This window comes from Peromyscus maniculatus, chromosome 8 (assembly GCF_049852395.1).
Source record: "Peromyscus maniculatus bairdii isolate BWxNUB_F1_BW_parent chromosome 8, HU_Pman_BW_mat_3.1, whole genome shotgun sequence".
NCBI lineage: Eukaryota > Metazoa > Chordata > Mammalia > Rodentia > Cricetidae > Peromyscus > Peromyscus maniculatus.
In genome coordinates, this window is record NC_134859.1 from 35719324 (window position 1) to 35744548 (window position 25225).

The following is a 25225-nucleotide window of genomic DNA, read 5'->3' on the forward strand; positions in this document are numbered from 1 at the left end:
CGTAGCGGCGGAGGCGGGGCCAAGCGCACAGTGTCTGGGCCCTGCCTGGCAGCGTGGCGAGATGGCCGCGGATTCGCGCGCCAAGGCGGCCACTCTGGACCTGAGGCGCCGGCTGCTCAGGTACCGGGTGCGGGCTTGGGAGGCGCGCACAGCGCCCGCCCCGAGTCCCTGGCTTCCCCGCCTCTCTCAGCTTTTTAGAAGCGGCCGTGGGCCACCCCGCGGCTCCGGGACGTCCCCTGCCCCGGGGTGCGGGCTTTGCCCCGGGCAGCTGCCTGCGAGAGGAGCTGGGCCTCGCCCGGGGTGGGCAGTCGTGTCACAGGCAGGGTTAGAGGAAGTCTGCTCCTAGCCTGTGAGAGGGACCCTCGGTTCCACGTGGAGAGGAGGCAGTGGCTGGAGCTAGCCACCCACCCCAGCCAGGGGCAGTAGGGCCCCTGAGATCCGGGCTAAGATCCTGCTCCTAGCATGGGGCATTTCTTCGAGCAGCTCCCCGAAAGCATCTTTCACCAGGACTAGAGGAACTGATGTTATGTGCAAGGAAAATTGAGAGGGCCACCGAGGCTTAAACAATTTTGTCTCCGCAACTTTCTGCCCTGTCCTGCCCCTCCTCATAGGATGAGGAGGCAAGCTTTTGTCCTTTCCAGAAACTGGGAAGGAGTGAGGAAGGCTGTGATCAGCGTAGTCTCCCGCTCACTCCGGTCTTTAGACGAGGCTATCCGTCGTTCTTTGCCTTCCCCACAGCTCTTCCTGCAGACTCTTTTTTCCTGAAGATCCTGTTAAGATTATCCGAGGCCAAGGGCAGTACCTGTACGATGAGCAAGGGCGAGAGTTCCTGGACTGTATCAATAACGTGGCTCATGGTCAGTATGACGCCTTGCCCTTGGTGGGGCAGGAGAGGAGGCAGAGGCTGTACATCTGATTGGCAGCCTGGGTTGAACAGAACACCATCCGTGGGCAGAGCGTCCCCCAATCTTCGTGAAGGAGCCTGAAAAGGCTAAACCAGGCCGGAGTTAGTGGTTCAGGTGTTAGGGTCCAAGTTCCACTTGGAACGCACAGCAAGCTGGACATGTAGCCTGCCAGTCATGCCCACCAATGTAGCATGACCTTGGCCCTGTGCAGGGTCATGACAGCAGGCCTTCAGCCCCATGGACTGTTGTGGGGGGACTATAGGAGACTGAATTCAACCAACTGGGGCCACCAGAGCTGAGGAGGAAAGGAAGGCTGTGCGTTAGAAGGCACATTGGAAGAAGATAAAGGTTACAATCCAGGACTCTGCCAGCACTCAAGCAACAGAGGCAGGTGGATCTCTGTGAGTTCAAGGCCAGCCTGGTCTGCATAGCAAGTTTTAAGACAATCAGGGCTTCACAGAGAGACCCTGTCTGGGGGTGGGGTGGGGGGGTGTTACTTAGTCCTCAGAGCCTTGTTGTTCATTGGCCAATAGACAAAACTCAACTAGCAATGCACGTAGCTTGACTCAGGTGTTTTGGATAACTGTGTTAATACTGTTAAACTGCTTTGATAAGCGCTCACTAACTCTGCTCTCTGTTCCTACCCCTGACCCTCTGACCATTCCCCTCCAGCCGAAGGTCTCCAGATAGCTCTCTAAAGACATTGGTTTTTCTAGATAGTGTTTCTGCAGGACCATCTTTTCCTTCTGCTGGAATCTCTCCCAGAACTTCCATTCCGGAACATCATCTCTGCTCCCCCAGGCCACGCCCCTCTTCCCACCTTGTCTTCATTAACTTCACCCCCCCTGGAGGGGTCTGCAGATGGAGCTGAGGGGGGATCTGGTGGGGCTGGCTGAGCGGGGTCGCCCATGTGATGGAGGTGACCTCTTGCAGTCGGGCACTGCCACCCTGTCGTGGTCCAGGCCGCACATGAGCAGAACCTGGTGCTCAACACCAACAGCCGATACCTGCACGACAACATCGTGGACTATGCCCAGAGGCTGTCGGAGACCCTGCCGGAGGCGCTCTCCGTGTTTTATTTCCTGAATTCTGGGTAAGTGAACCGAGGCCAGCATGCCCTGCTGAAGACAAATCCCAAGAAGAAAGTCACCCGGGTGGGTGCAGCATAGTAAAGCTGCCTGGGGCCGTGGGGCCCACCGCAGGCAGAGGCTCTGGAGCTTTTCCTGTGGGCTCCAGGTCCTTCATCTGGAGAGGACACCATCGTCCCCCCTCCAGGCACACTGAGGCTTAGTGAGGTCACGGATTTCTTTAGTTCTTCCTCACTGATTCCGCCCTCAGGTGTGGCTCAGCAGGCTTATGGGGCATCAAATGGTTCTTCAGAGAAAGTGACATTAGGGAAGGGGCCTTTTCTGGAGCAAGAACACAGAGTAATGGGGCCCAGAAGCAGCCAGGGACCTGACTTGACTGTGCCCCTGTGTAGATGCTAAGAGCTCCTGAGGTGGTAGCTAAGGGAGGAGGCTGCCCCTCCCCCGCCCCCGAAGTATTCTTGTCAAGGTTGGTCACCACCCTGGCACAGCCTGGGCAAAGGCCCTGTAACAAGAAGGGGCAAGGCATGCTTGGTGACCCAAAAGAGGAAAGAGTGAGTGGTCCCTTAACCAAGTGGGGGAAGGTGCTTTTTTCTCTTAAGACCTCTAGAAAGCTATAGGGACTTGGGGTGAGGGTTGGTTTGTTTTTTTCTGGTGGTGGTAGTGTTTTTGATGTTTGTTTGTTTGTTTTTTGTTTTTCAAGACAGGGTTTCTCTGTGTAGCTTTGGAACCTGTCCTAGAACTCACTCTGTAGCCCAGGCTGGTCTCGAACTCACAGAGATCCTCCTGGCTCTGCCTCCCGAGTGCTGGGATTAAAGGCGTGCGCCACCACCGCCCGGCGATGTTTGTTTTAATATGTGTGTTTGATGTTTTTAATATATTTGCCTGCACATGTCTATACACGGTGTACGTGTCTGAGGCTGTGAAGTGGTTTCAGATCTCCCAGAACCGCGGTACAGACAGCTGTGAGCTTACATGTGGGGGCTGAAAACAGGTCCTCTACGAGAGCAGCTGATGCTCTTAACAGCTGAGCATCTCCCCAGCCACGCCCCCCATGAAGGGTTCTAATCAGGCAAGTGATGCTATCATGATGGAGAGATGAAGAGAGGCTAGTGTTGGGCCCTTGCACTGGGAGTGGCAGCGATGACAGAATCAGGAAGGTGATCACCACATATCTAAAGAACATTCCAACAGATAGCATTTGGGTTATAGGAGCAGCCACAGGCTGTGCCATGGCCCCTTACAGGCTTCAGTCTCCTGAAAAATCTAGCAGAATTTACTATCTTCATTTCACAGGTAAGAAGCTGCAGGGACTTGGTAGAGTGCTTACCCAGTGTGCACAAGGCTTTTCCATCCCTAGTACCACAGTATTAAGAGGTGGGGGAGGGGAGGAAGTGGGGAGCTGGTTAGGAGCTGGAAGAGCCAAACTGGGACCCCTCTGTAAAGAAAAGGGAGATGGGCACAGGGGAGGCAGTTCCTGGTGTTGCCCTCCCCCAAGTTCTTTTTTTTTTTGTTTGTTTTGTTTTGTTTTTGGAGACAGGGTTTCTCTGTGTAGTTTTGTGCCTTTCCTAGAACTCACTTTGTAGACCAGGCTGGCCTCGAACTCACAGGGATCCGCCCAAGTGCTGGGATTAAAGGCGTGTGCCAACACTGCCGGGCCCACCAAGTTCTTCTGTGTGGATTCCAGTGACTTTATGCTACCAAGTCCTGTGGCCACTCTACTCCCCTTACCTGTTTCTCGGCAGTTTGACGGCTGTCATTCTCCCTAGAAAGGCTTTTTCCTCTTGCTTCCAGGCTCTGGTGTCTACCAGCTGCTGGCCCCACTCCTCCTCTGTTCAGTCAGGCAAGTCCCATCCTTTTTTTCCCCCTCTGTGATTTCATCTATCTGCTTGGAATTTTAAATTCCATGAGCTGGGTGTGGTGGTGCACTCCTTTAATCCTAGCCCTCAGGAGGTAGAGGCAGGCAGATCTCTGTGAGGCCTGCCTGGTCTACAAAGCGAGATCCAGAACAGCCAGGGCTGTTACACAGAGAAACCCTGTTTCAAAACAACAACAAAAAAGTCATCCATGCGCTGGTGACTAGAAAATCTGTTTCACAAACCCAGGTGTTGGAGCTGGAGAAATGGCTCAGCAGTTAAGAACAATGGCTGATTTTCCAGGGGACCTGGGGTTTTGTATGGTTTTTCGTTTTGTGCTTGTTTTTTTCTTCTTTTGATGTTGTTTTTGTTGTTTTCTTTTTTGGTTGGTTGTGTTTTGTTTTGTTTTGTTTTGTTTTGGGTTTGGGGGAGTTGCTGTTGTTTTTGCTGTTTGGGGTTTTGTTTGTTTTTTGTTTTGTTTTGTTTTTCAAGACAGGATTTCTTTGTGTAGTTTTGGTGCCTATGCTGGATCTCGCTCTGTAGACCAGGCTGGCCTCGAACTCACAGAGATCCGCCTGGCTCTGCCTCCTGAGTGCTGGGATTAAAGGCGTGCACGCCGCCGCCGCCCGGCTGTTTTTTGGGTTTTTGTATTGTTTTGTTTGGTTTGGTTTGGTTTGGTTTTTCAAGACAGGATTTCTCCATGTAACAGCCCTGGTTGTCCTGGAACTCACTCTGCAGACCAGGCTGGCCTCAAACTCAGATCTACTTGCCTCTGCCTCTCAAGTGCTGGGAGTAAAGGCATGGGCCACCTGTGTGTGCTTGGAAGAAACCCCACATGCAGATGACCCAGAGTCATCTCTCTTAGCTCATCCTCATGGCTCTCACCCAGGCAGCCTGCAGGGCTTCCTCACTCTCACCTCATTCCCTTTAGAAACACCCAGAGGCTGCCTCCTAAAATGAGACCAGAGTCACGCCCTTTCTTTGCTTCATAGTCTCTTTGTCTTTGCATGCTGCTGAAGAGATAGCCAGGCTCCTCCTCAGTCCTGAGAACACGGCCCTGCACATCTCTCCACTTCTCTGCCCCAGCTTCCTTGGCCTGGCTTCCTTCCCTCTGTTGCCTGAGTATACCCCACAGAACAAGGCCTGTAGTGCTGTTCCAGAGTCCTAGAATCTTCCTCAGGATTTATGGCAAGCATTCCCTCTTTGTAGATGTATCACTGACCCCACTGTGGCTAAGGTAACCATAACAAAAGGTTACAGACTTGGAGGTTAAGCAACAGAAATGTATTTTCTCAGGCCACACATGGCCCAGCACTTGAGAGGCAGTGGCAGGGGAATCTCTGTGAGTTTGAAGCCACACGGTGAGCTCCAGGACAGCCAGGGTTATGGAGAGAGATCCTATCTCAAAAAGAAAGTAAAAATAATGTTACTTTCTCAAAAGTTCTAGAGGCTAAAAGTCTAAGACCATTGTGTCAGCAGGGTCCGTGTCCTCTGAGGCCTGGCTCCTTCCCTAGCACATGACTACCCTCCCACTCACCTCACAGGGTCTGTGCAAACGCCTCTGATAGCTCTGTGAATCCACCTCACAGGGTCTGTGCAAATGTCCCTGGTATCTCTGTGAATCCACCTCACAGGGTCTGTGCAAATGTCCCTGGTATCTCTGTGAATCCACCTCACAGAGTCCGTGCAAATGTCCCTGGTATCTCTGTGAATCCACCCCACAGGGTCTGTGCAAATGTCCCTGGTATCTCTGTGAATCCACCTCACAGGGTCTGTGCAAATGTCCCTGGTATCTGTGAATCCACCTCACAGGGTCTGTGCAAATGTCCCTGGTATCTGTGAATCCACCTCACAGGGTCTGTGCAAATGTCCCTGGTATCTCTGTGAATCCACACCATTTCTCATATGGACATCAATCAGATTGGGCTGGGGTTGCCCCAAGTCCTCCTTTTAACTAACCTGCTTAAAGGCCTCATCTCCACATGAGGCCACATGCAATTCATTCTGAGGTACTGGGAGTTAGGGCTTCAATGTAGTTTAGGAGAACACATTTTACCCCATAACACCCTTACTTACATGGAGCCTCCTCATATAGGCTTTCTTCAGCACCCTGTGCCCAGTGTTGACACTTACAGAAATGATCACTCTGCTTTCATTGTTTGGCTTTCGAGATAGATCAAAGCTGGGCAATGATGGCACATGCCTTTAATCTCAGCACTCAGGAGGCAGAGGCAGTTCAAGTCATAGTTCGAGGCCAGCCTATTACTCTACAGAGTTACAGACTGAGTTCCAGGACAGCCAGGGCTATTATACAGAGAAACCCTGTCTCTCAAAAAAACAAAACAGATGCACCATAATGTAAGTTTTAAAAGGGCACCTCCTGTTTCTGCCCTGCTCCTGATACACAGACGGTACTAGATGCTGCCAAGGGAATGGTGTCCTGAGATGCTCTCAAGGATGGAAGGAGCCTTCTCCATGGGAAGCGCTTGGGTGGTGTTCCAAGTAATACCCGTATTTTCTGTCACAGGTCAGAAGCCAACGACCTGGCCTTGAGACTGGCTCGCCAGTACACAGGACACCAGGATGTGGTGGTATTGGACCAGTAAGTACAACTCACGACCCTGCTTCTCCAGAGCCTGGGCTCCACAGGCCTGTAAGGGTTCTGACTTTGGGGCCTTAAGCAGAGAAGAGGCAGATAAAGGGCCACTGGAATCCAGTGTGACATGAAAAACCAGACCCCAGTGACACTTCCCTGGAGGTCTTCAGTCCACCTTTCTGAGAGAACAGCAGCTGGGGAGTGAAATCATCCCCACAGCATTTGGAGATTCAGTTGACTGCACTAGAGACCAAAGGCCATTAGAGACCAGTTAAGATTTAAAATGTATTGTAACCCTGTGCCCCCACTTTACAGAAGGGAAAACTGAACCCAGAGTGGTCAGGTGACTAGAATTGTGGCATGCCAGTAAGTGGCCTTGCAGGAATCCACTCAAGCCTGTCCTCGTCCCCAGCTCAAGGACTCAGTACCTGAGTAAGAAAGATTGCCCTCCCCTATGTTTTGTCTTCAAAAGTGGTAGACAGTGGTTCGGGCTGATCCAGGGAATGAACACCACCAGGGCCTAAGCCCACGTCCTCCTTCTCCCCAGTGCTTACCACGGTCACCTGAGCTCCTTGATCGACATCAGTCCCTACAAGTTCCGGGACCTGGATGGCCAGAAGGAATGGGTCCATGTGGTATGCACACCTACATCGGCAACAGGTCAGTCTCCACCCCCAAACCTAGCTGACATGGCAGTGTCTCTCCCTACAGGCTCCTCTCCCAGACACCTACCGGGGCCCTTATCGAGAAGACCACCCCAATCCAGCAGAGGCCTATGCCAGTGAGGTGAAGCATGTGATCCACACCGCACAGGAGAAGGGCAGGAAGGTAACCACACCCATGTCAAATCCTCTGGACAGATGCTGAGAGCCCAGACAGTTGGAGAGTAGAATGAGCCCAGGCCTGGTGGCACAGGCGTTATTCTAGCTACCTGGACTATCCATCAAGACCAACCTGAGCAACTTAGTAAACTCTATACAAAAATCATTTTAATTTTTTAAAATCATTTTAGTATTTTGTGTGTATGGGTGTTTTGCTTACATGTATATCTGTCTGCCATGTGTGTGTGCAGTGCCCCTGGGGGTTAAAAGAGAATGTTGGATCCCCAGGAACTAGAGTTATAGATGGCTGTGAGTCACCATGTGGGTGCTGAGGATTGAACTCAGGACCTCTAGAAGAGCAACCACCACTGAGCCATCTGTCCAGCCCTGGAATTTTTTTTTTTTAAAGTTAAAAAAAAAAAAAAAGAGTGGGAAGCCTGGTGTAGTAGCAGCACCTTCAATCCCAGCTCTCAAGAGGCAGAGTCAGATCTATTTGTGTTTGTGGCCAGTGTAGTCTATATAGGGAGTTCTAGGCCAATCAGGGCTGGAACTGGTTCCTCATCTCAAAGAAAAGGAGGGTGGGGGTGTGGTGAGAATGTAGCTCAATGTCAGAGAGCTTGCCTAGATATGTGTATGAGACATCCTGGACTCAATTCCAGTACTGAACCAAAGAGCAGAAGAAGACCCTGGTTTTGATTTGAGAATCAAGTGTGGAGAGGCGATAAGGCTCGTTAATGTCCAGCCTAGTTTTAATATACTGGAGAGTATGGACCCCAGCACCCAGGCTGGAGCAGTGTAGATCTAAGGAGGCTCCTTTGAGGAGGTTACTATGGAGTTATGTAGTTAAAGGTAAGATTTAGCCATTCCAGGGAAGGCAGGAGGCAGGAAAGGAAGAGCTTCCTGAACAGGAACCTGCACACAGATGAGAACCATGTGACTGGGGCCAGGTAGAGCAGGTTGTCAGATGGACCTAGACAAGTAGGCAGGATACCGGAGGACTAGGCTGTTCTCTGTCTTGAGTTGCATGCCAGATATGTTTCCCTAGGGCAGTCTAGAGACAGGGACCATGAGGCTGCCTTCCCAGGGCAGTCAATGGGATTCTGTGGAGAGGCAGACAGGAGTGTATACCCTGGGAGAACAAGGCCCATGGTGCTAGCAGGTGGGCTCTCTAAGACTAAAGGAGTACCCAGCAAAAAAAGTCCTTAGAAAAGAAGGGGAGGATGTGGTGCCAGAGAGGTTAGCAGAACCATCAGAGGGGCTCCAATGCTCCACAAACACTTCCAAAGAACCAGTGGTATTGGGCGTGGTGGCACACGCCTTTAATCCCAGCACTTGAGGCAGAGGTGGGCAGATCTCTGAGTTTGAGGGTCTAGAGTCCATTCTAGGACTGCCATGGCTACACAGACAAACCCTGCCTCAAGAAACCAATAGCGGGCAAGGTTAAGAGCACTGACTGCTCTTCCAGAGGTCCTGAGTTCAATTCCCAGCAACCATATGGTGGCTCACAGCCATCCATAATGAGATCTGGTGCCCTCTTCTGTCATGCAGGCAGAACACTGTATACATAATGAATAAGTAAATCTTAAAAAAAAAAGAGAGAGAGACCAATAGCTAGCTAGATATAGGTAGGCAGATAGATAGATCATAGATAGATAGATAGATAGATAGATAGATAGATAGATAGATAGATAGATAGATAGATAGATAGATAGATAGATAGATAAACTAACTTCCCACTCCATCAGTAGTCCCATGAGCCCTCCAAAGCAGCTCTAAGTGGGAACACAGTGGGGAAAACATGCTTGGATGAAGAGTTTTAAGAAGGACAGAGATGACCTTAGTGTCTGTGTTGAAGCATCCTCCCAAGGGCAATATGAGAGACAGGAAGAGGTATCCCATAAAACTGCATCTGCAGTAGCTGGGGACAAGAAGTGGACTCAGATGTGACAGCCATGAGACACTGGTGTCAGCAAGACACATTAAAGGAAGGTATAAAGATGAAGCCACATTTTTGTTCTAAGGGAGGTGAGCCTGTTGCTGGTCACCACATGGGGACTGGGAAGAAAAGGTTTAGGAGGCGGGAGGATGTGTAAGTGAATTTAGTTGACTGGTGCAGTACAAGAGGATGGAGGCGTCAAGGGGCGAGTCACCCTCAGATGTGACCCAGCATCCAAAGGAAGGGGCGTGCCTGTATTAGCAAGGCACACCGAACTCCTGTCTCATCCGCAGATCGCAGCCTTCTTCGCCGAGTCCCTGCCCAGTGTGGGTGGGCAGATCATCCCCCCTGCTGGCTACTTCTCCCAGGTGGCAGAGTGAGTAGAGGGGCAGGCTCTGCCCAAGGGAGGGCAAGCTTTTAATTTTTAATTGGGTTTCCCGAGATCTATTCCAAATTCCAACTATAGCCTGCCTGCAGTTTCTGAAACAACACCCTTAAAGAAATAATGGCCCAGAGAAGGCCAGCCATTTGCCCAAATGGAAGATTCAACACCCCAGGCCTTTCCAGTCTCTCACCATAGCCCTGTCTGCCATCTCCCTCCACAGGCACATTCGCAGGGCTGGAGGGCTCTTTGTCGCCGATGAGATCCAGGTGGGTTTTGGCCGAGTTGGCAAGCACTTTTGGGCCTTCCAGCTGGAGGGGAAAAACTTTGTCCCTGACATTGTCACCATGGGCAAGTGCATCGGCAATGGTCACCCTGTTGCCTGCGTGGCCACTACCCAAGCCGTGTCAAGGGCATTTGAAGCCACTGGTGTCGAATACTTCAACACGGTGAGTAAAGCTGAGGACAATGTTAACTGTCACTTGGTCACCACGTCCTTAGTCAGTGAAGGCTTCAGGGCTTTCACTGTGCCCAGCACACAGATTTCTAAAAAGCCATCCTCCAGGAAGCTACACATCAGGTTTTTGTTTAGTGTGTGTGTGTGTGTGTGTGTGTGTGTGTGTGTGTGTGTGTGTGTGTGTGTGTGTGTGTGTGTCTGAGAGACAGAGACTCACTGTGTAGCCCTGACTAGCCTAGAACTCACTCTGTAGACCAAGCTGGCCTCAAACTCTAGAGATCCACCTGCTTCTGCCTCTCAAGTACTGATGTCAAAGGTGTGTGTGTGCTGCCTCACCTGGCCCACATCAGATTCTTTTTTAGTACTGTAAAACATCTTTCAAAATCAGTATAAATGCTGTCACAGAAAAGATTGTATAAAACACAGAGTGCAAGAGCCCCCTTCCCTTCCAGCAGAAGCTGCCTACCTGTGGCAGATGCTGGAGTCAGAAAGCTGAAGAACCTGAGAGGAGTGAGTGTCTTGGTCAGCTTGGAGACAGGAGGTCCACATCATGTCGTGGAGGAAGGATGGTTCCCTGTCCTTGGAGCACAGGCCAAGGTTTTTCCCTAACTGAAGCTCACAGGCAGCCAGCTTGGTAGCTCTGAGACTGCAGATGCAGGGTGGGAACAGGCTGGGTCCTCAGCCAGAGCCTCCTGCCATCACAGAAACAGTCTATGTTCCCGAGCATGGCAAACTATGCAGGGGGTGTGTTGCTTGGCTCGGCTTTTTTGTCTTTCGTTTCAAAGCGCTGGTGATCAAATGCAGGCCTATTAGTGCTATGCAAATGCTGTGCCACTGAGCGATGCCTCTGACTCCCAAGGAAGGGTTTCCTTCAGCGAGATGAGCTCTCTAAAGTACCCTTTGGAAAAATCTCTGGCCATCAGTGTAGAGAAAAAGATGGAGTCAGGAGACTGGATCTGGCCAGGGGCAGGAACGGACTTGTGGACTCACCATTATTTCCACAAGAAGCGATTTGAACTTTTAAGGAAGTCAGCATTTGGCAAGGTGTCAGATAGGCAATGAGGGTCAGTCTGAGCAAGGGAAATGGCATCTGCCCTGGTGCTTTCGGCAGACTTGACTCTGCCCGAGTGACAAACAGCCTCTGCCCTGGGTGGGCTTGATGTCAGGGCAAGAAACACTCCTAGACCTGACTGTGACACTGGAGAGCCTAGCTTAGTGGACACAGAATACCATGGTCTGCTGTGAGAATAGAAGGGACATCCCAGGCAGGAAGTAGACACAGGGCTGGGGGACAGGTAATGGAGACAGAGAAGTCAAGAGCAAAGTCTGTAGCTGCGCAGTAGCTAGCCAGTTGTGGAGGGAGGGTTGTTACCTGGAAGGCTGATGACCCAGTGGGGCCTGACCCTGGCATAAGTGCATAAGCTAAATTCAGCCTTCTCTCTGTATAGCCCTCCTCTAGTTAGCTGGCTACTTGCCCATTTTTGTTAAGATTTTTACATTTATTTATTTGTGTATGAGTGCATATGCAGCTACTGGCGTGTGGAGGTCATTTGCTCCTTCCATCAGGAGTTCTGGCAATCTAATTCAGTCCACCAGGTTTGACCACAAGTACCTTAACCTGCTGAGCCACCTCACCAGCTCGGTTTGATTAGTGAGCCCGAGAGAAGCTGTCACCTCAGACATGTTCTTTATTCTAGTAGCTCTTTGGGGTTTTTTTTTGTTTGGTTTTGGTGGTTTTTTTTTTTTCCCCGACAGGGTTTCTCTGTGTAGTTTTGGAGCCTGTCCTGGATCTCACTCTGTAGACCAGGCTGGCCTCCAACTCACAAAAATCCCCCTGGCTCTGCCTCCCGAGTGCTGGGATTAAAGGCGTGCGCATGTGCCACCACTGCTTGGCTGCGCTGTTTTTACTGAACTCTCTCATAATGCCCATGAAGTCTAAGGATTTTGTATTTTTCACCTGACATTGTATTACCAAGAACCATCTATAGTCACTCGATTGTTTCCCTGCTTTATAACATCCACACTTGACCCATCCATGCCTACTGACATGCTCTGAGGCTGTTCCGTTTCTTATGAACAGTACAACTATGGAAATTCTTAACAGTCTGTTCTCCATGTGCAGAAAGATCAGTTACAAATTAACCCAGACATGGAATTGCAGGGCCAGAGGGTGTGTCCATACTCAATTTTAAAAGATAATGAAATGTTTTCCAAAGTACTTCACAGGTCAAAATAGCTAACCAGTAGTATATTGTTTGGGGTTTGATGTTTTGTGAGAAGGTCTTACTGTGAAAAGCCCTAGCTGGCCTGGTACTGAATATATAATCCATGGGCCTTGAAACTGATGGCAATCATCCTGTGCCAGCTGAGTGCCAGGATTACAGTTCACGTCCATGCTCCACTTCTTATCAACACTTAAAATTTTACCAGGAGTTTTCGTAGATTTTCATGTACTTTGTTGTGTGCACACAAAAGAGGACATCTTGCAAGAGTCAGTTCTCTCCTTCCCCAGTGAGTCCCAGAGATCAGACTCTCGGCTTCACGCTTGCAGATAAGACCCTTCACCTGCTGAGCCTCTTCCCCAGTCCTCTCTGCTTCCTATCCGTGTGTTCCCTCTTCTGTGAAATGCTAGGTTGTGTCTTTTCTACTCTTTAGTTGGTAGTGCTTGTGGAAATTCCTATGTATATGCATGTGTCTTGTGTGTTTGTGTGAGATACCCATGCAAGCACACATATCTAGGTTGAGCTTAGTGTCCTGCCAACAGTGTATTTATTCTGTGAATATATTCATCCAGTTGGCAGCAGTCTTCACCTCCTTTATATATTTATGAGAAACCACGAAAACATAAATTATCGATCATCTCTGTTTTGGTCTTGAGATGGATCTCACTCTGGAGATGAGGCTAGCTTCAAATTAACTCAGATCCTCCTGCTTCTGCCTCCCAAGTTCTGGGATTAGAGGCGTGCACCTCTGTGCTACTTGGTACCTGGATTCTAGGGATCAAGCTCAGGTCACCAGACTTGTACATCTGGCTCTTACCTACTGAGCTCTCTGGTCATCTCACTAGCCTGAAAATTTTTACCGTTTTATATGAAACTAGGCAAGGCAGAGGTAAATGGACTGCTGAATTTGAGGCCAGCCTGGTCTACATAATAGTGAGTTATAGGTCAGCTATGTCTACACTACATAGTGAAGCCCTACCTCAAAAAATAAAAGTAAAAAATACATTTTAGATGATCCAATTTGTCTAGTTTTTTTTTTTTTAATGGTTGTTGCTTATACTTAGGAAAGACTGCTGAACCTCAAAAAACAAAAACAAAACCCTATGTAAAAATAGCTGACTTAATATCCTGGGTATGCTAGGCAGTGGTAGCACAGACCTTTAAACTCAGCACTCAGGAGGCAGAGGCCAGCCTGGTCTAAAGTTCCAGGACAGCCAGGACTGTTTCACAGAAAAAACACTGACTCAAAAAACCAGTAATAATAATAATATTATCATAATCATCCTGGGTGAGAAAGACTTGCAATACAGTTGAATACATATAGGGCATTAAGCATTTTGCCCAGTATATGAGAATGTTTATATTTATCTGTCTACAGTGATGTTTGTGGGCTGGAAGTGTAGCTCGTGGTAAAGCACATGTTTAGCAGGTACAAGGCCCTTGGTTTGATCCCAGCACCACAAAAAAAGACATCTTTATACATCAGGTCAGTGCTCGAGGCCAAATACTTTGCCACTAAGCTATATCCCTTAGGTTGTGTCTTGTCCTCCTCCCACACAATTAAAAAAAAAATATATATAAAAAAAAAATAAGGACCTGACAAGTAATTCCATAATATGGAATATTATGGATAAGTCCATAATATAGTTTGCCCTGCAAACATGAGGCCCGAGTCCAATCTCCAGAACCTACATAAAAGACTAGGCTTAGTGGCACAGGCCTGTAACATCAGAGCTAGGGGGCAGAGACTGGATTCCTGGGCTTGCTGGACAGCCAGGAGAGTCTAATTGGTCTGTTCCAGAGCCTAATGAGAGATTTCCAAAAAACAAGATGGATGTCTCCGAAGAACATCCACCACATCCAAGGTTAGGTTGACCTCTGTACCCATGTGGACATGCACCTGCACACACATTTTTGAAAATGGTCTCACGACACAGCCCTGGTTGGCCAGGAATATGTAGACCAGGCTGGCCTCAAACTCAGGAGATCCACCTGCTTTTGCTTCCTGGGTGTTACTGACATAAAGGTGTTGGCCACCAGTCCTTTTTTCCCCACCAGGACAGGGTTTCTGAGTAGCCATGGCTGTCCTGGAACTCACTCTGTAGACCAGGCTGGCCTCTGCCTAAGTTCTGGGGTTAAAGGCATGAGGCACTACCACCCAGCCAAGTCCTACTTAATACCATCATAATGAGAGTATGATTTCAGCATACAACTTGAAAGACAAATACAATCCATTCTAAGCTATCAGACTCTTGTAGCTTTTTCAAATATTGTACCTCTGTCTTGTAAAGTCACATTTTTTTTTTTTTTTTGAAAGTTGGCTTGTTTCCACTGGTTTGAGGCTCTGGTTTTGTTTGTTTTTTGGCACTAGAGGTGGGTATCACACTGTTGAAGCTATCTTCAAACTCCTGGGCTCAAACAAACACCTCAGCCTGCAGGTGGGATGAGTTTATGACTTTTGTGGTTTGTTACTTTGCATAGACGTGTTGTATGTGAGGGGTGCTGCATGTGTCCCCAGAACACATACCAGTCGGAGGGCCACACTGTGGAGTGGGTCCTCTCCCTCACCTTTCCCCAGGCTCTGCATCATCGATCTCTGCAGGCACTTTACCTTACAATCCGTCTTGTTTTTCACTGGGTGGTATGTATGCACATGTGAATGCCAGAAGAGGCTGTTGTCTTCTAAGGCTTTCTCTTATTTGGAAAGTTTCTTATTGAATATGAAAGCTCAGTGTTTCCCTCCTGCCAACCACCTGCCTCCACCCTCTCACCTCTACTAGGATTAGACACATGCAGTTCTGCCCAGCCTTTTACATCAATGCTGGGGATTCACGTCCTCATGTTTACGGTGGCAAGTGGTCTTAGCTACTATTCATCTCCCCAGTTACAACAGATTTTATTTTTTGGAGAAAGGGTCTCAGTGAGCCCAAGCTGGCCTTTAACTCCATATGTAGTTGAAGAGGACCTGATTCTCCTTCCTCTAACTCATTGATTACAGACATACGCCACCACCCGATTTTTCAGTGCTCAAGACTGAAACCAAGGTTTCCAGTTTGCCAGGAACTTTTTCAAGACAGAGTTTCTCTGTGTAACTTTGGCTATGCTGGAACTAGCTGGACCAGGCTGACCTCAAACTTAAGAGATCCACCTACCTCTGCCTCTCAAGTGCTGGAATTAGTGTGCATCACCACTGCCCTGCTTAGGCAGGAACTTTTAACTGAGCCAATCCCCATTTCTGCTTGTTTGGCTTTTCAAAAGATTTGTGCATCTTTGTGTACCATGTGCATGCATGGTGCCCAGAGGCCAGGGGAGGGGCTGGACCAGTTCTCTTGCTTACCTTATACCTAACCTGGGTTGAAGACCCCCAGGAGAGACCAGTTTATGAAGAGGACAGCCCCAAGTGTAAAGGTTTTGGGCCTATAGTCTTCCCAATTGTCTTTTTGTGGCAATTCCATGGTATCGTGGTCCATTTGGCAGAGCATCTGACATTGCTGTCCCCTGGTTCAGTTTGGAGGCAACCCAGTGTCCTGTGCTGTGGGGCTGGCAGTCCTGGATGTCTTGGAAACAGAACAGCTCCAGGCTCATGCCAGTAATGTGGGCAGTTTCCTAATGGAGCACCTCAGCCAGCAGAAAGCCAAGCATCCTATTATTGGGGATGTCAGGTAAGGTTCTGGACGCTACAGACATGACTAACCAAATACCTGCTAGGGGTTCAGCACTGTTCCATTTTCATACCTTGGGATAAAAATGTCTACATCCACTCTCTAGAAGGAACTGGGATTCTGAAGATCCCCCAGCCTTTCTTCAGCCCACACCAGGATCACTCTCCAGGGTGAAGGGGGTGGCTGAAGCCAGGGCAGAGGGAGGCAAGGACCATGACTGTAAAGATGTCACCTCCTTCAGGGGCACTGGGCTCTTTATCGGTGTGGATCTGATCAAAGATGAGACCTTGAGGACACCAGCAACTGAAGAGGCAGAATACTTGGTCTCCAGGTATTTCCTCCTAAATTGCCTTCCCCAAATAGGAAACACTGTGGGTCCGTTTAGCCTCAAGCAATTAAGCCTCTCCAGCTGTCTAGGCCCTAATCCTTGGCTGAAAGCATGTAGCAACCAATCTGAGACACCCCCCCCCCCTTCTACCAGACCTACTCCAACCATGAAAAACCCTGGGTTTGAATGTGCCTTTATTCACATTGTAAAATGTGTGCACCTACCTATACAATAGTAACTGGCCTCAGCCAGCATATCCACTCCAGTGGGAATCGGGGATTGTAAATTCAGGTGATATAAAAGCCAGGACCCAGGTTAGTGTTCTTAATTGTAGTCACCCCAAGCAGGGCTGGGTTTTGCCCTGGGTCTGACCCCACTTTTTTCTTTCTGGGACAAAGACTGGAGAATCAAAAAGACTGTAATCATTTTGTACCTCTCAAGCCACCAGCACCTGGACTAGGTAGAGGTAATGAGCTGGGCAGACATGGTGATATGGTAACTGGATTATAATCAGAGCCTTTAAGACCTGGTCCACAAGGTGAATTCAAGAATAGCCTGAGCAACTTAGTAAAACCTTGTGGAACTAAAAGGTGGAGCACACCTTTAATCCAGCACTCAGGAAGAAGAGGCTTACTCTGAGCTGGAGGCCAGCCTGGTCTTACACAAGTTCCAGAACAACCAGAGCTACATAACAGTGTCAGACTCAGCACAATGGACAGTGTACCTTGGGTGGGGACCAATTAATTCATCCCACTTTTATCTTCAGGTAGTTACAGGACCAAGAATGAAGGCTGTAAAGTGTCTTGTTCTTACAGGCTGAAGGAGAACTACATTTTCCTGAGCACTGATGGCCCTGGGAGGAACGTCCTGAAGTTCAAGCCTCCAATGTGCTTCAGCCTGGACAATGCACAACATGTAGTAGCAAAGCTGGATGACATTCTAACCGGTACACTTGATAGAACCCCTATCTAGATAACGTGGATCAGGCCCTAGGTTTGATCCTCAACACCACAAATATAGACCAGTAGCTAGAGCCTCCCCGCATGCACCTATGTCAGAAAGCTCAAAAACATGGCTTTTGTAACCATTACCTACATGCACTAAAAGGCAGCATCAATGTGGAATTTAGGCTGGACATGAAAATAACCAGTCTTTGAACTAGCAGGATGGGCATGGTGGCAACCACCTGTGATCCCAGTATTTGGTAGGTGAACAGGACAAGATGATGTTCAAGATAATCCTGGGAGAAGGTCCTCACATTAGGCTGGGCAGCAGTGGGTGGTGCCTACCTTTAATCCCTGCCCACTCTCGAGTTCCAGGAAAAATCCATGCTTTTGCATGCCCTAAATACTGTCAAGCTAGGGGCACCCTGAATTGCTGAGGGTCTAAAATGAATGGCTGACTGCAATGAAATGCTCCTCATAACCTCTAAATCACTAAGGTCAAGAGCTGTCCAAGGTCTCCCTCAATTTATGTAAGGAAACTACCAAACTGTAAATGACTCTATACCAAGGTGGTTGTTATACAAAGCTCAGATCTCAGCAGACAAAAAACCAGTACTTAAGTGTTAACCAGTGAAGCCCAATTCCTAGTGGATGTTCCAAACTGGCACAGCTCTAAGGGTTCTTTGTGTATAGAACATCAATGATTAGAGACTTAACTAAAAGAACTGCTCTGGGCTCACACATGGGACCATCTGTGTTAGGGAAATGGTGGGACAAAATCCTGTATAGACAGGTGGACCCAATCTCTTATCACCCCAAGCACTCTAGAAACTGAAGGTAGAGAATGGGGAATCATGTAGGGTAGATCGGTGGTCATCTGTGGGTCTTTTTTCTAGACATGGAAGAAAAAGTAAGAAGTTGCAAAACACTGAGGATCCAGCCAAACTCGGTCAAGCACCCTCCAGGTAAGTGGGACTTGTTTATTCCCACCTCCACCAGGCTACACCCAATGCTACAACTTGCATTTGCTGGATAATGGGATAAAATCTAAGGATTTGGAGCATATGTGATAAAACATTCTCTAGATATGGAGGCTACAGGAACAAAATGGTGACTGAAAAGGTCAGGGAGGAAAACAGCTGAAGGACCCCTGCTACAGGAGACCCTAGTCCCAGGAGTATTTGGCACCTCCAACACTGGGCAAGGTCTCACAGAGCATCCCACACTCACCCAGGCGTGGGGGTTTTTTAATTTTTATTTCAAAAGCTTGGATAGCTTCAATATCCAGGTCGTGGCAAAATCAGGACACGTGTAAAATACCTTACAATACATTAGATTCCCAAAAGGTACCAAAAAGTACAGTAAAATTAACACTTCCATTACTGGAAATGTATGACACAAATAATATAAAATTAAAAGGTGAAAAAGGTGACACTGGTTTCCTAAGATACAGTTTACTCTTTACAACCAGGGTCCACAGGTCCAGGCTGCAGAGCAGCAACAGGAAGCAGACCCTCCAATCTAGTACAAGGTAACCTGGTAATAATAAAATCAGCCCCCTAAAGCCGCTCTGGCCTCTGAGACGCCACACGCTGCCTACAACTAGAGCTCTGGAATAGTAAACAGGAGAGTGATTTCCGGGGGAAATTTTAAATAAGATGCACATGGGACAGGCCATAAAAGTTTGCCAAGTTAAATTTGGTACATAATTGTGTTCACTCCGCGTCCAAACAAAGCGTGTGCGGTCGTCAGTCGGCCGCTCCTGCTGCCTCTCAGTATGGCTTGTAGTTATTCTGATGGCCACCACGTCGCTGGCTCTTCCCGTAATTTGTACTACCCTGACCTAGAAATAAGAACAATGTTGTGGCTACTACTTAACTGTACATTTACCCCGTGCCAGGCGCTTACCACATCCTCAATGTACAATGTAACCTCTGCACAGCAACACCAGCTTCTCACACTTTACCACAAGGAACTAGAGTAGAGCTCCATGGGGAAACTCCAGTGCCTGAACCAGGCCTGTCTGACTCCAAAGCCCCTGCTGCACGGCCCCTGCACTATCTGACCTGCCTCCCCTAGGAGGAAGTAGATGGGGCCTCCCTCTCCTACTTACTGTAGTCGTAGCCGGGGCCGTAGCCGTAATAGCCATAGGGCGAGTAGTCGTAGCCGCCATAGCCGGGCCCGTAGCCCTGCTGGTAGCCGTAGCCCTGGTTCCAGTAGTTGCCGTAGCCCTGATTCCAACTCTGACTCTGACCTGTGGGGGGGAGCAGGGCACAGGGGCCCATGGACCATTTAGCACACGCAGGAGCTAGGATGGAGGAAATCCTGCCCTTTGGGTGGCGGGGTTACTATGGCAACTCAAGTTGAAGCCAAGAGGCTACTGTTCTGGTATAGAGGGCCCTAGGCCCAGCCTTGCAGTCCAGGAGGCCAGTAACTTCACTTGGGAGTATAGGAAGCTTACTCACACTCAAAAATCACCCTCTGATCACCTCCACCCTCCCTTGGCAGCTTTGCCTTGAAAAAGATGCAGTTCAGGCTTTGGAGTTAGAGGGGCCTGGGATGGAAGGAGCTAAGCGCCTGGCACAGCTTTGCCTTTCTGCCCACAGGTATGTGTGTACCAAGACTCAGGACAGCCACAAAGCTAAGCACAATCCACTGTGCCCCCATCATTCTCCCAGTGCAATGTAAATGCCCCCTTGGCCTGGGGCCCCCAAGCTGCACAATGAGAAAGAGAAGGCTCTTTCATTCCATGGAGCCATGAGCCATAGCAGCACAAGCACACAGCCTCCACCCAGGAAAACCACTCCTATCCCTGAGCTGTACCCACTTCACACCCGGCCCGCCCACCCCTACTACACAGAACACCAAGAGGCAATCCCAAGATAGGCACAGAAAGCTCCTTGCAGGCAGGGAAAGTCTTCATCCAGCTTCCACTTACCTCCACCTCCACCACTGCCTCGGTTCCCTCGATTGCGGTTTCCTCGGCCCCCAGAGCCATACTGCTGTTGCTGATACACCTCTTTGGGCTGGGCAACCTTGATTTCACACTAAAAGCCAAGAGGACACTGGGTCAAGTCCTGTGGGACAGCTCACGGTCGGGATGCTGCAAAGACCTCTATCTACTCCAGCCACAGCAAACCAAAAGTTTAGGGATGCCAACAGGTTAACTGGAGAAGCTAGCCATACTGGGCAAGGTCAGAATTCCCAAGGGCTGAAAATACTAAGCTTTTTAAAACTCTTCTCTTTTTACAGAAGATATTCATCCTACTCAAATACCCTAACAGGACGGCAAACCAACCTCCAGGCTGTGTTGGAAGCCATACTGCCTGCCACCCTACTCTCTAAGCATTGGTCTGTTGAGATCAGCTTCACATCTAAATCGACCAGGACCCAGTCAGACTCCCTTTTATGCCTGAAAAGGTTGAAGGAGACATAAATGCTTCTACTTAATAGTGTATGCTTCTAAAGACAATCCTGACACACTCCCATTAAAAAAAAAAAAAAGCCAGGAGGCGGTGACACAAGCTTTTAATCCCAGCACTAGGAAGACAGAGCCAGGTGGATCTCTGTGAGTTTAAGGCCAGCCTGGTCTACAGAGTGAGTTCCAGGACAGCCACCAAAACCACACAGAAACCCTGTCTGGGAAAAACCATAAAAGTAAAATCAAGCTAGGCATGGCACATGCCTTTAATTGCAGCTACCTTGGAGGCAGAAGCAGGCAGAAGTCTTCAAGTTTGAAACTAGCAGGTTCTACAGAGGAGCTCCCCTGTCAGGACAGCAGTGAGATGCTGTCTCCAAAGGGGGCGGGAAGATGCATGCTATTCTCCTACCACACTATGCCTTACACTTTATCTTACTGCATTAAAGAAAGACACTGAATAAACTGGGCAGTGGGAGGCCTGTGAGTTGAGGCCAGCCTGGTCTAAAGTGAGTTCCAGGACAGCGTGGACTACAAAGAAATCCTATCTCAAAGGGGGTGCAGGACACCAACAGCAGTTTTCACTCCCACAGAGGGCTCAAAAGGCTCTTCCTACTTCTTCACATTAGGGCACACCAAAAAATAAGTCATTGTCCTCGGAATAACTAAGAATGGCCCACCCAACTATCTGCTTTAATCCCTAGCCCAAGCTTTTAAAACTTCCTGGAGCCTCACCCTACCTTATCTGGCTGCTACTCTCAGTTCTCCAGTAAGCTCAACTCACGAGCCACACCTTCTATCCTCCTAACCAACTTGAAATCTATCACTCCACTAAACATGACTCCACATTTATAGTCAGTTCCAGGATTTCAGGGAGCTTTTTAGGTTTTTGCCTACAGTAGGGCTGACTAAAGCACACCCAAATGGGAGAAGCTCTGGAGCAGGAAAAACATCACTACAGATGGAAATTTCTGAGCTCTAGAATCTTCCTTCTGGAAGACCACTGCAAATCTCATAATCCCTGGACTGTACACTATCATCCCTAACACTAAATCAAGCACCAAAGAATATAGTCAGCAGTTCTATTCACAGGAGCCTGGCTTCCCCTTTGCCTCCTTACACCCATTTTGGTTTTTATTAATGCAGCTTGTGCATACAGTGTATGGTGTACAGAGGCCACCAGAGAGCAGAGTCCTTGAACTGTGGTTACAGGCTTATAACAGATGGCTGTAAGCCACCAGGGGTGCTAGGAATGGAGCAGGGTCTTACTGAAGAGCCAGTGCTCTTAGCCAATGAACCAGCTGTTTCCAGTTCAGCTTCTCTTTAAAGAACTAGACCACCGGGTGGTGGTGGTACACGCCTTTAATCCCAGCACTCGGGAGGCAGAGCCAGGCGGATCTCTGTGAGTTTGAGGCCAGCCTGGGCTACCAAGTGAGTCCCAGGAAAGGTGCAAAGCTACACAGAGAAACCCTGTCTCAAAAAAAAAAAAAAAAAAAAAAAAATCAGCATTGTGTACTGTAGACAAACACTAACGTCTTACTAACCTAGGAAGCTCTTATAAGAAGGAACCCAACCTAATCTATACCTCTAAGAGCCAAAGACAAGTAAGACCGAGTTCTGAGACCTTACCTTGCTTCCACTGACAGTATGAAACTTTTTCTCCAGAACTTTCTTCACAGGGTCTTCCTCTTTAAATGTAATAAAAACAAAACCCCGTCTTTTGTTCAACTTGGGATCTATTGGAAGCTCAATGGCTTCAATCTGTGAAAACATAATAAGCAAAGCTCAGGTTTAAACCTCTAGTACCCCAGAACACATAAAGCTGCTAAGAAAAGACCACTGAAAGGTTAAACCCTACTAATACTCCAGCCAGGCAAGGCCAACAAAGACCAGGAAGAAACAAGCCATACTCACCTCCCCAAACTGCCCAAAGTATTCTCTGATCTTTTCCTCTGTGGCTTCGGGGTTCAAACCTCCCACAAATATTTTCTTCACAGGATCCTTCTTCATAGCCATAGCTTTTTTAGGGTCAATAACACGACCATCCAGCCTGTGTTCCTTCTGGTCTAAGACCTGTGTAAAACAGAATTCTATCAGGTTCTAACCAACACAATTACACAAAATGGGCCTTACTTAACTGACTTCCTAATCCAATGTTCTCCAAACTTCCCCATACAGATGAACTCCTATAAACCAAGCCCCACCACCTTTGTCCATGCTCCACACTCCCTCTTCCTAACCACAAGTCCCAACTTTAGACCCACCTCCTTTCATTAAAGCAGAAGTGACAAACACAGGGTAATTTAGTGCTGAAATCCTCTCTACTCTGCATAAATAAATGCATGCACTTTCACTTTTCCTGAGATTTAGGATTTTGAGATCCCCATTAAAACTATAATCCCAGCACTTAGGAGGCAGAGCCAGGCAGATCTCTGAGTATGAGGCCAGCCTGCGCTACAGAGTTGAGTTCCAGGAAAGGCGCAAAGCTACAAAGAGAAACCCTGTCTCGAAAAAATAAAATTTTAAATTGTATATAAGAAATACCTATCCACACAGCAATCTTGGACTTGCAACCCCCATAGTAAAACACTTAACACCAAGCCCGTGCATAGGGATATAAAAAAGGCAATAAGGGAGGGCTGAAGGCGGGACTCTAGTTCCTGCCCAGCTCACTGCCCTCCTGCGGGATACTCAATAAGCTTTTAAAATAGTATGTATGAACTGTAATCCTCCAGAATCACTCACTCACATATAACCCACTTAATCTGTACTATCCCCCAAAACAGGAATTTAAGCTCTTTGTCCCATCAAACACTGCAGTGCACATAATGAGTTCCTTAGGGCTCAGAATCCTAATAGACTGCTGCTAAACACCCAGCTTACCTTCTCCACACTGGAAGAATCTTTGAACAGGATAAACCCAAACCCTCTTGATCGTCCAGTGTTGGGATCCATTTTAATTGTACAGTCCACGACCTCTCCAAACTTAGTAAAATAATCCTTTAAATCTTTTTTGCTGGTATCCCAGCTCAAACCACCAACGAACATTTTTCTGAAAGGGAGACAACGATCACAAATTTTAGGAGCGGGCTGTGATTTTTACAAAAGTCTGACTCGGATACACTTTCCTGGCAAGGGCTTGCAAAGCGACCGCCCCATGGGCCAGTCTGCGAGGGCGCCCCCTTTCAAATTAATCCCTCCTGTGTTATTACTCTGCAATCCCGACTCAACTGGAATTCATAGCAGCTGTACGATATTTTATAGCCACACATTGTGTGGGGGGGAAAAATAAAGCCAACCTGGTCACAAACGTGACCCATGACCCATCACAAGCTTAAATTAGCGTGCCCTGCACTCCTCAATCTAAGCGAGCTCCTTTTCCGTTCGCCCCCCGCCTCCCGAGAACCGCTCCCGAGGAACTCTCGAGTTTCCTGGGGCCGAGAGCGCCCCAGGGTTCAGGCCGTGACTCCGCCTCTCGACCCGAGGCAGGCTAGGCCGGGCCCGCCGCGCGCCAACTCCGCCCACGCAGCCCAGACGCAGCAGCGCTCGCAGCCCGAGTCGAGGTCGACCGCTTTTCCTCTTCCGGGGCCTCCCGCCTCGAGGCCCGCTGCAGCCTCCGCACCGCGCGAGCAGCCCGGGGCGGCCGCAAAAGTCGACCCCGCCAACTCCTGCAAACTCCAGTGCGCGTAACCGCGCCTGGGCCCGCCGGAGAGCGCGCCCGGCACCGCTCGGCGGGCCACCCGCCCCTCCCCCCGCCGCGTGGCGCCAACAAAAGGCTGCCCCGGAACAAAGGCGGCGGCCCGGCGGCCCGCGGCCGCACCTACCCCGCGTCCTCCTCGTTCTTGCTGGCGTTGATCTGATCACCCTCGGCGCCGTTCTGGTTCCCGCTCGGGGTGGCCGTGGTCCCGCCCCCAGACGCGGCCGGGGCCGCGGGGGCCGCGGCCCCAGCGCCGGGCTCGATCGGGGCCTCGCCTTCGGGGGCGGCCTCGTGTCCGTTCTCGGTGGCGCCCGTCGTCTCCATGGGCTGCTCCTCAGCCGCGTCCGACATGGTCGGCCAGGCCGCAGCGGCTCCTGCAACGAGCGGCGGCGGCGGCGGCGCGTCAAGGCCCCGCGGCACTCCCCGAGCTCCCGCCCACCGCCCGCGGCCCGGCCGCTCACCTCGGCCGCCGATGACGCCGCGAGGCCCTACTCGCCGCGGAAGGCGCCGCGGGCTTGGCCGCGCTCACGCTCGCACCCCCGGGGACTCGCCCGCGTCCACCGACGGCGTCGCTCGGCTCGGCCGCCGCCGTACACAGACCTCGGCTCAGACCTCAGCTCCCTCCCGCGCGGTGCCACCGCCTGACAATGCCAACTCGTGGGGCTCTTTATAATGCCGGAGCCGGGGACCACCTCGTAACAAGACACATTCCCATTGGCTGGAGCCAACCGCCACTCACCACTGTCCTGGCGTCTCATTGGCTGCTGCCGCGCGCGCGCTCTAGATCCGGGCGGGCTTTGTCCTCATTTTAGAACGCGCGCGAGTCAGAACCGCGTACAGTTCCGGTCATCCGGCAGGGTCCTCCAGTGTCCCATTGCTGCCGGGGAAAACGTGGTGGTCTGTCATCCCTTCCACA

General features: G+C 49.7%; 2 protein-coding genes across 4 annotated transcripts; one reads left to right on the plus strand and one right to left on the minus strand.

Annotated features, from left to right (window-relative positions):
• Phykpl (5-phosphohydroxy-L-lysine phospho-lyase) lies at positions 1–20666 on the plus strand. Of its 2 annotated transcripts, none has more exons than XM_016009603.3 (13): positions 1–120; positions 739–857; positions 1839–1998; positions 6374–6448; positions 6990–7077; positions 7154–7270; positions 9493–9575; positions 9805–10030; positions 15768–15922; positions 16164–16253; positions 17066–17196; positions 18091–18159; positions 20447–20666. In XM_016009603.3, exons 1-13 carry the CDS (start codon positions 62–64, stop codon positions 20473–20475), a joined length of 1401 nt encoding a protein of 466 aa, XP_015865089.1. In that variant the 5' UTR covers positions 1–61; the 3' UTR covers positions 20476–20666. The 2 variants fall into 2 exon arrangements, with proteins under 2 accessions (XP_015865089.1, XP_042139888.1); XM_042283954.2 differs by lacking the exon at positions 20447–20666 and adding an exon at positions 18666–18891.
• On the minus strand, positions 18432–24952 carry Hnrnpab (heterogeneous nuclear ribonucleoprotein A/B). Of its 2 annotated transcripts, XM_076578320.1 has the most exons (8): positions 24771–24948; positions 24437–24683; positions 23496–23664; positions 22527–22685; positions 22242–22373; positions 20133–20241; positions 19308–19448; positions 18432–19037 (listed from the first exon to the last, which is right to left on the minus strand). In XM_076578320.1, exons 2-8 carry the CDS (start codon positions 24658–24660, stop codon positions 18967–18969), a joined length of 1005 nt encoding a protein of 334 aa, XP_076434435.1. In that variant the 5' UTR covers positions 24661–24683; positions 24771–24948; the 3' UTR covers positions 18432–18966. The 2 variants fall into 2 exon arrangements, with proteins under 2 accessions (XP_076434435.1, XP_076434436.1); XM_076578321.1 differs by lacking the exon at positions 19308–19448 and having other exon boundaries at positions 24771–24952.
• Positions 24953–25225: the final 273 nt, after the last annotated feature.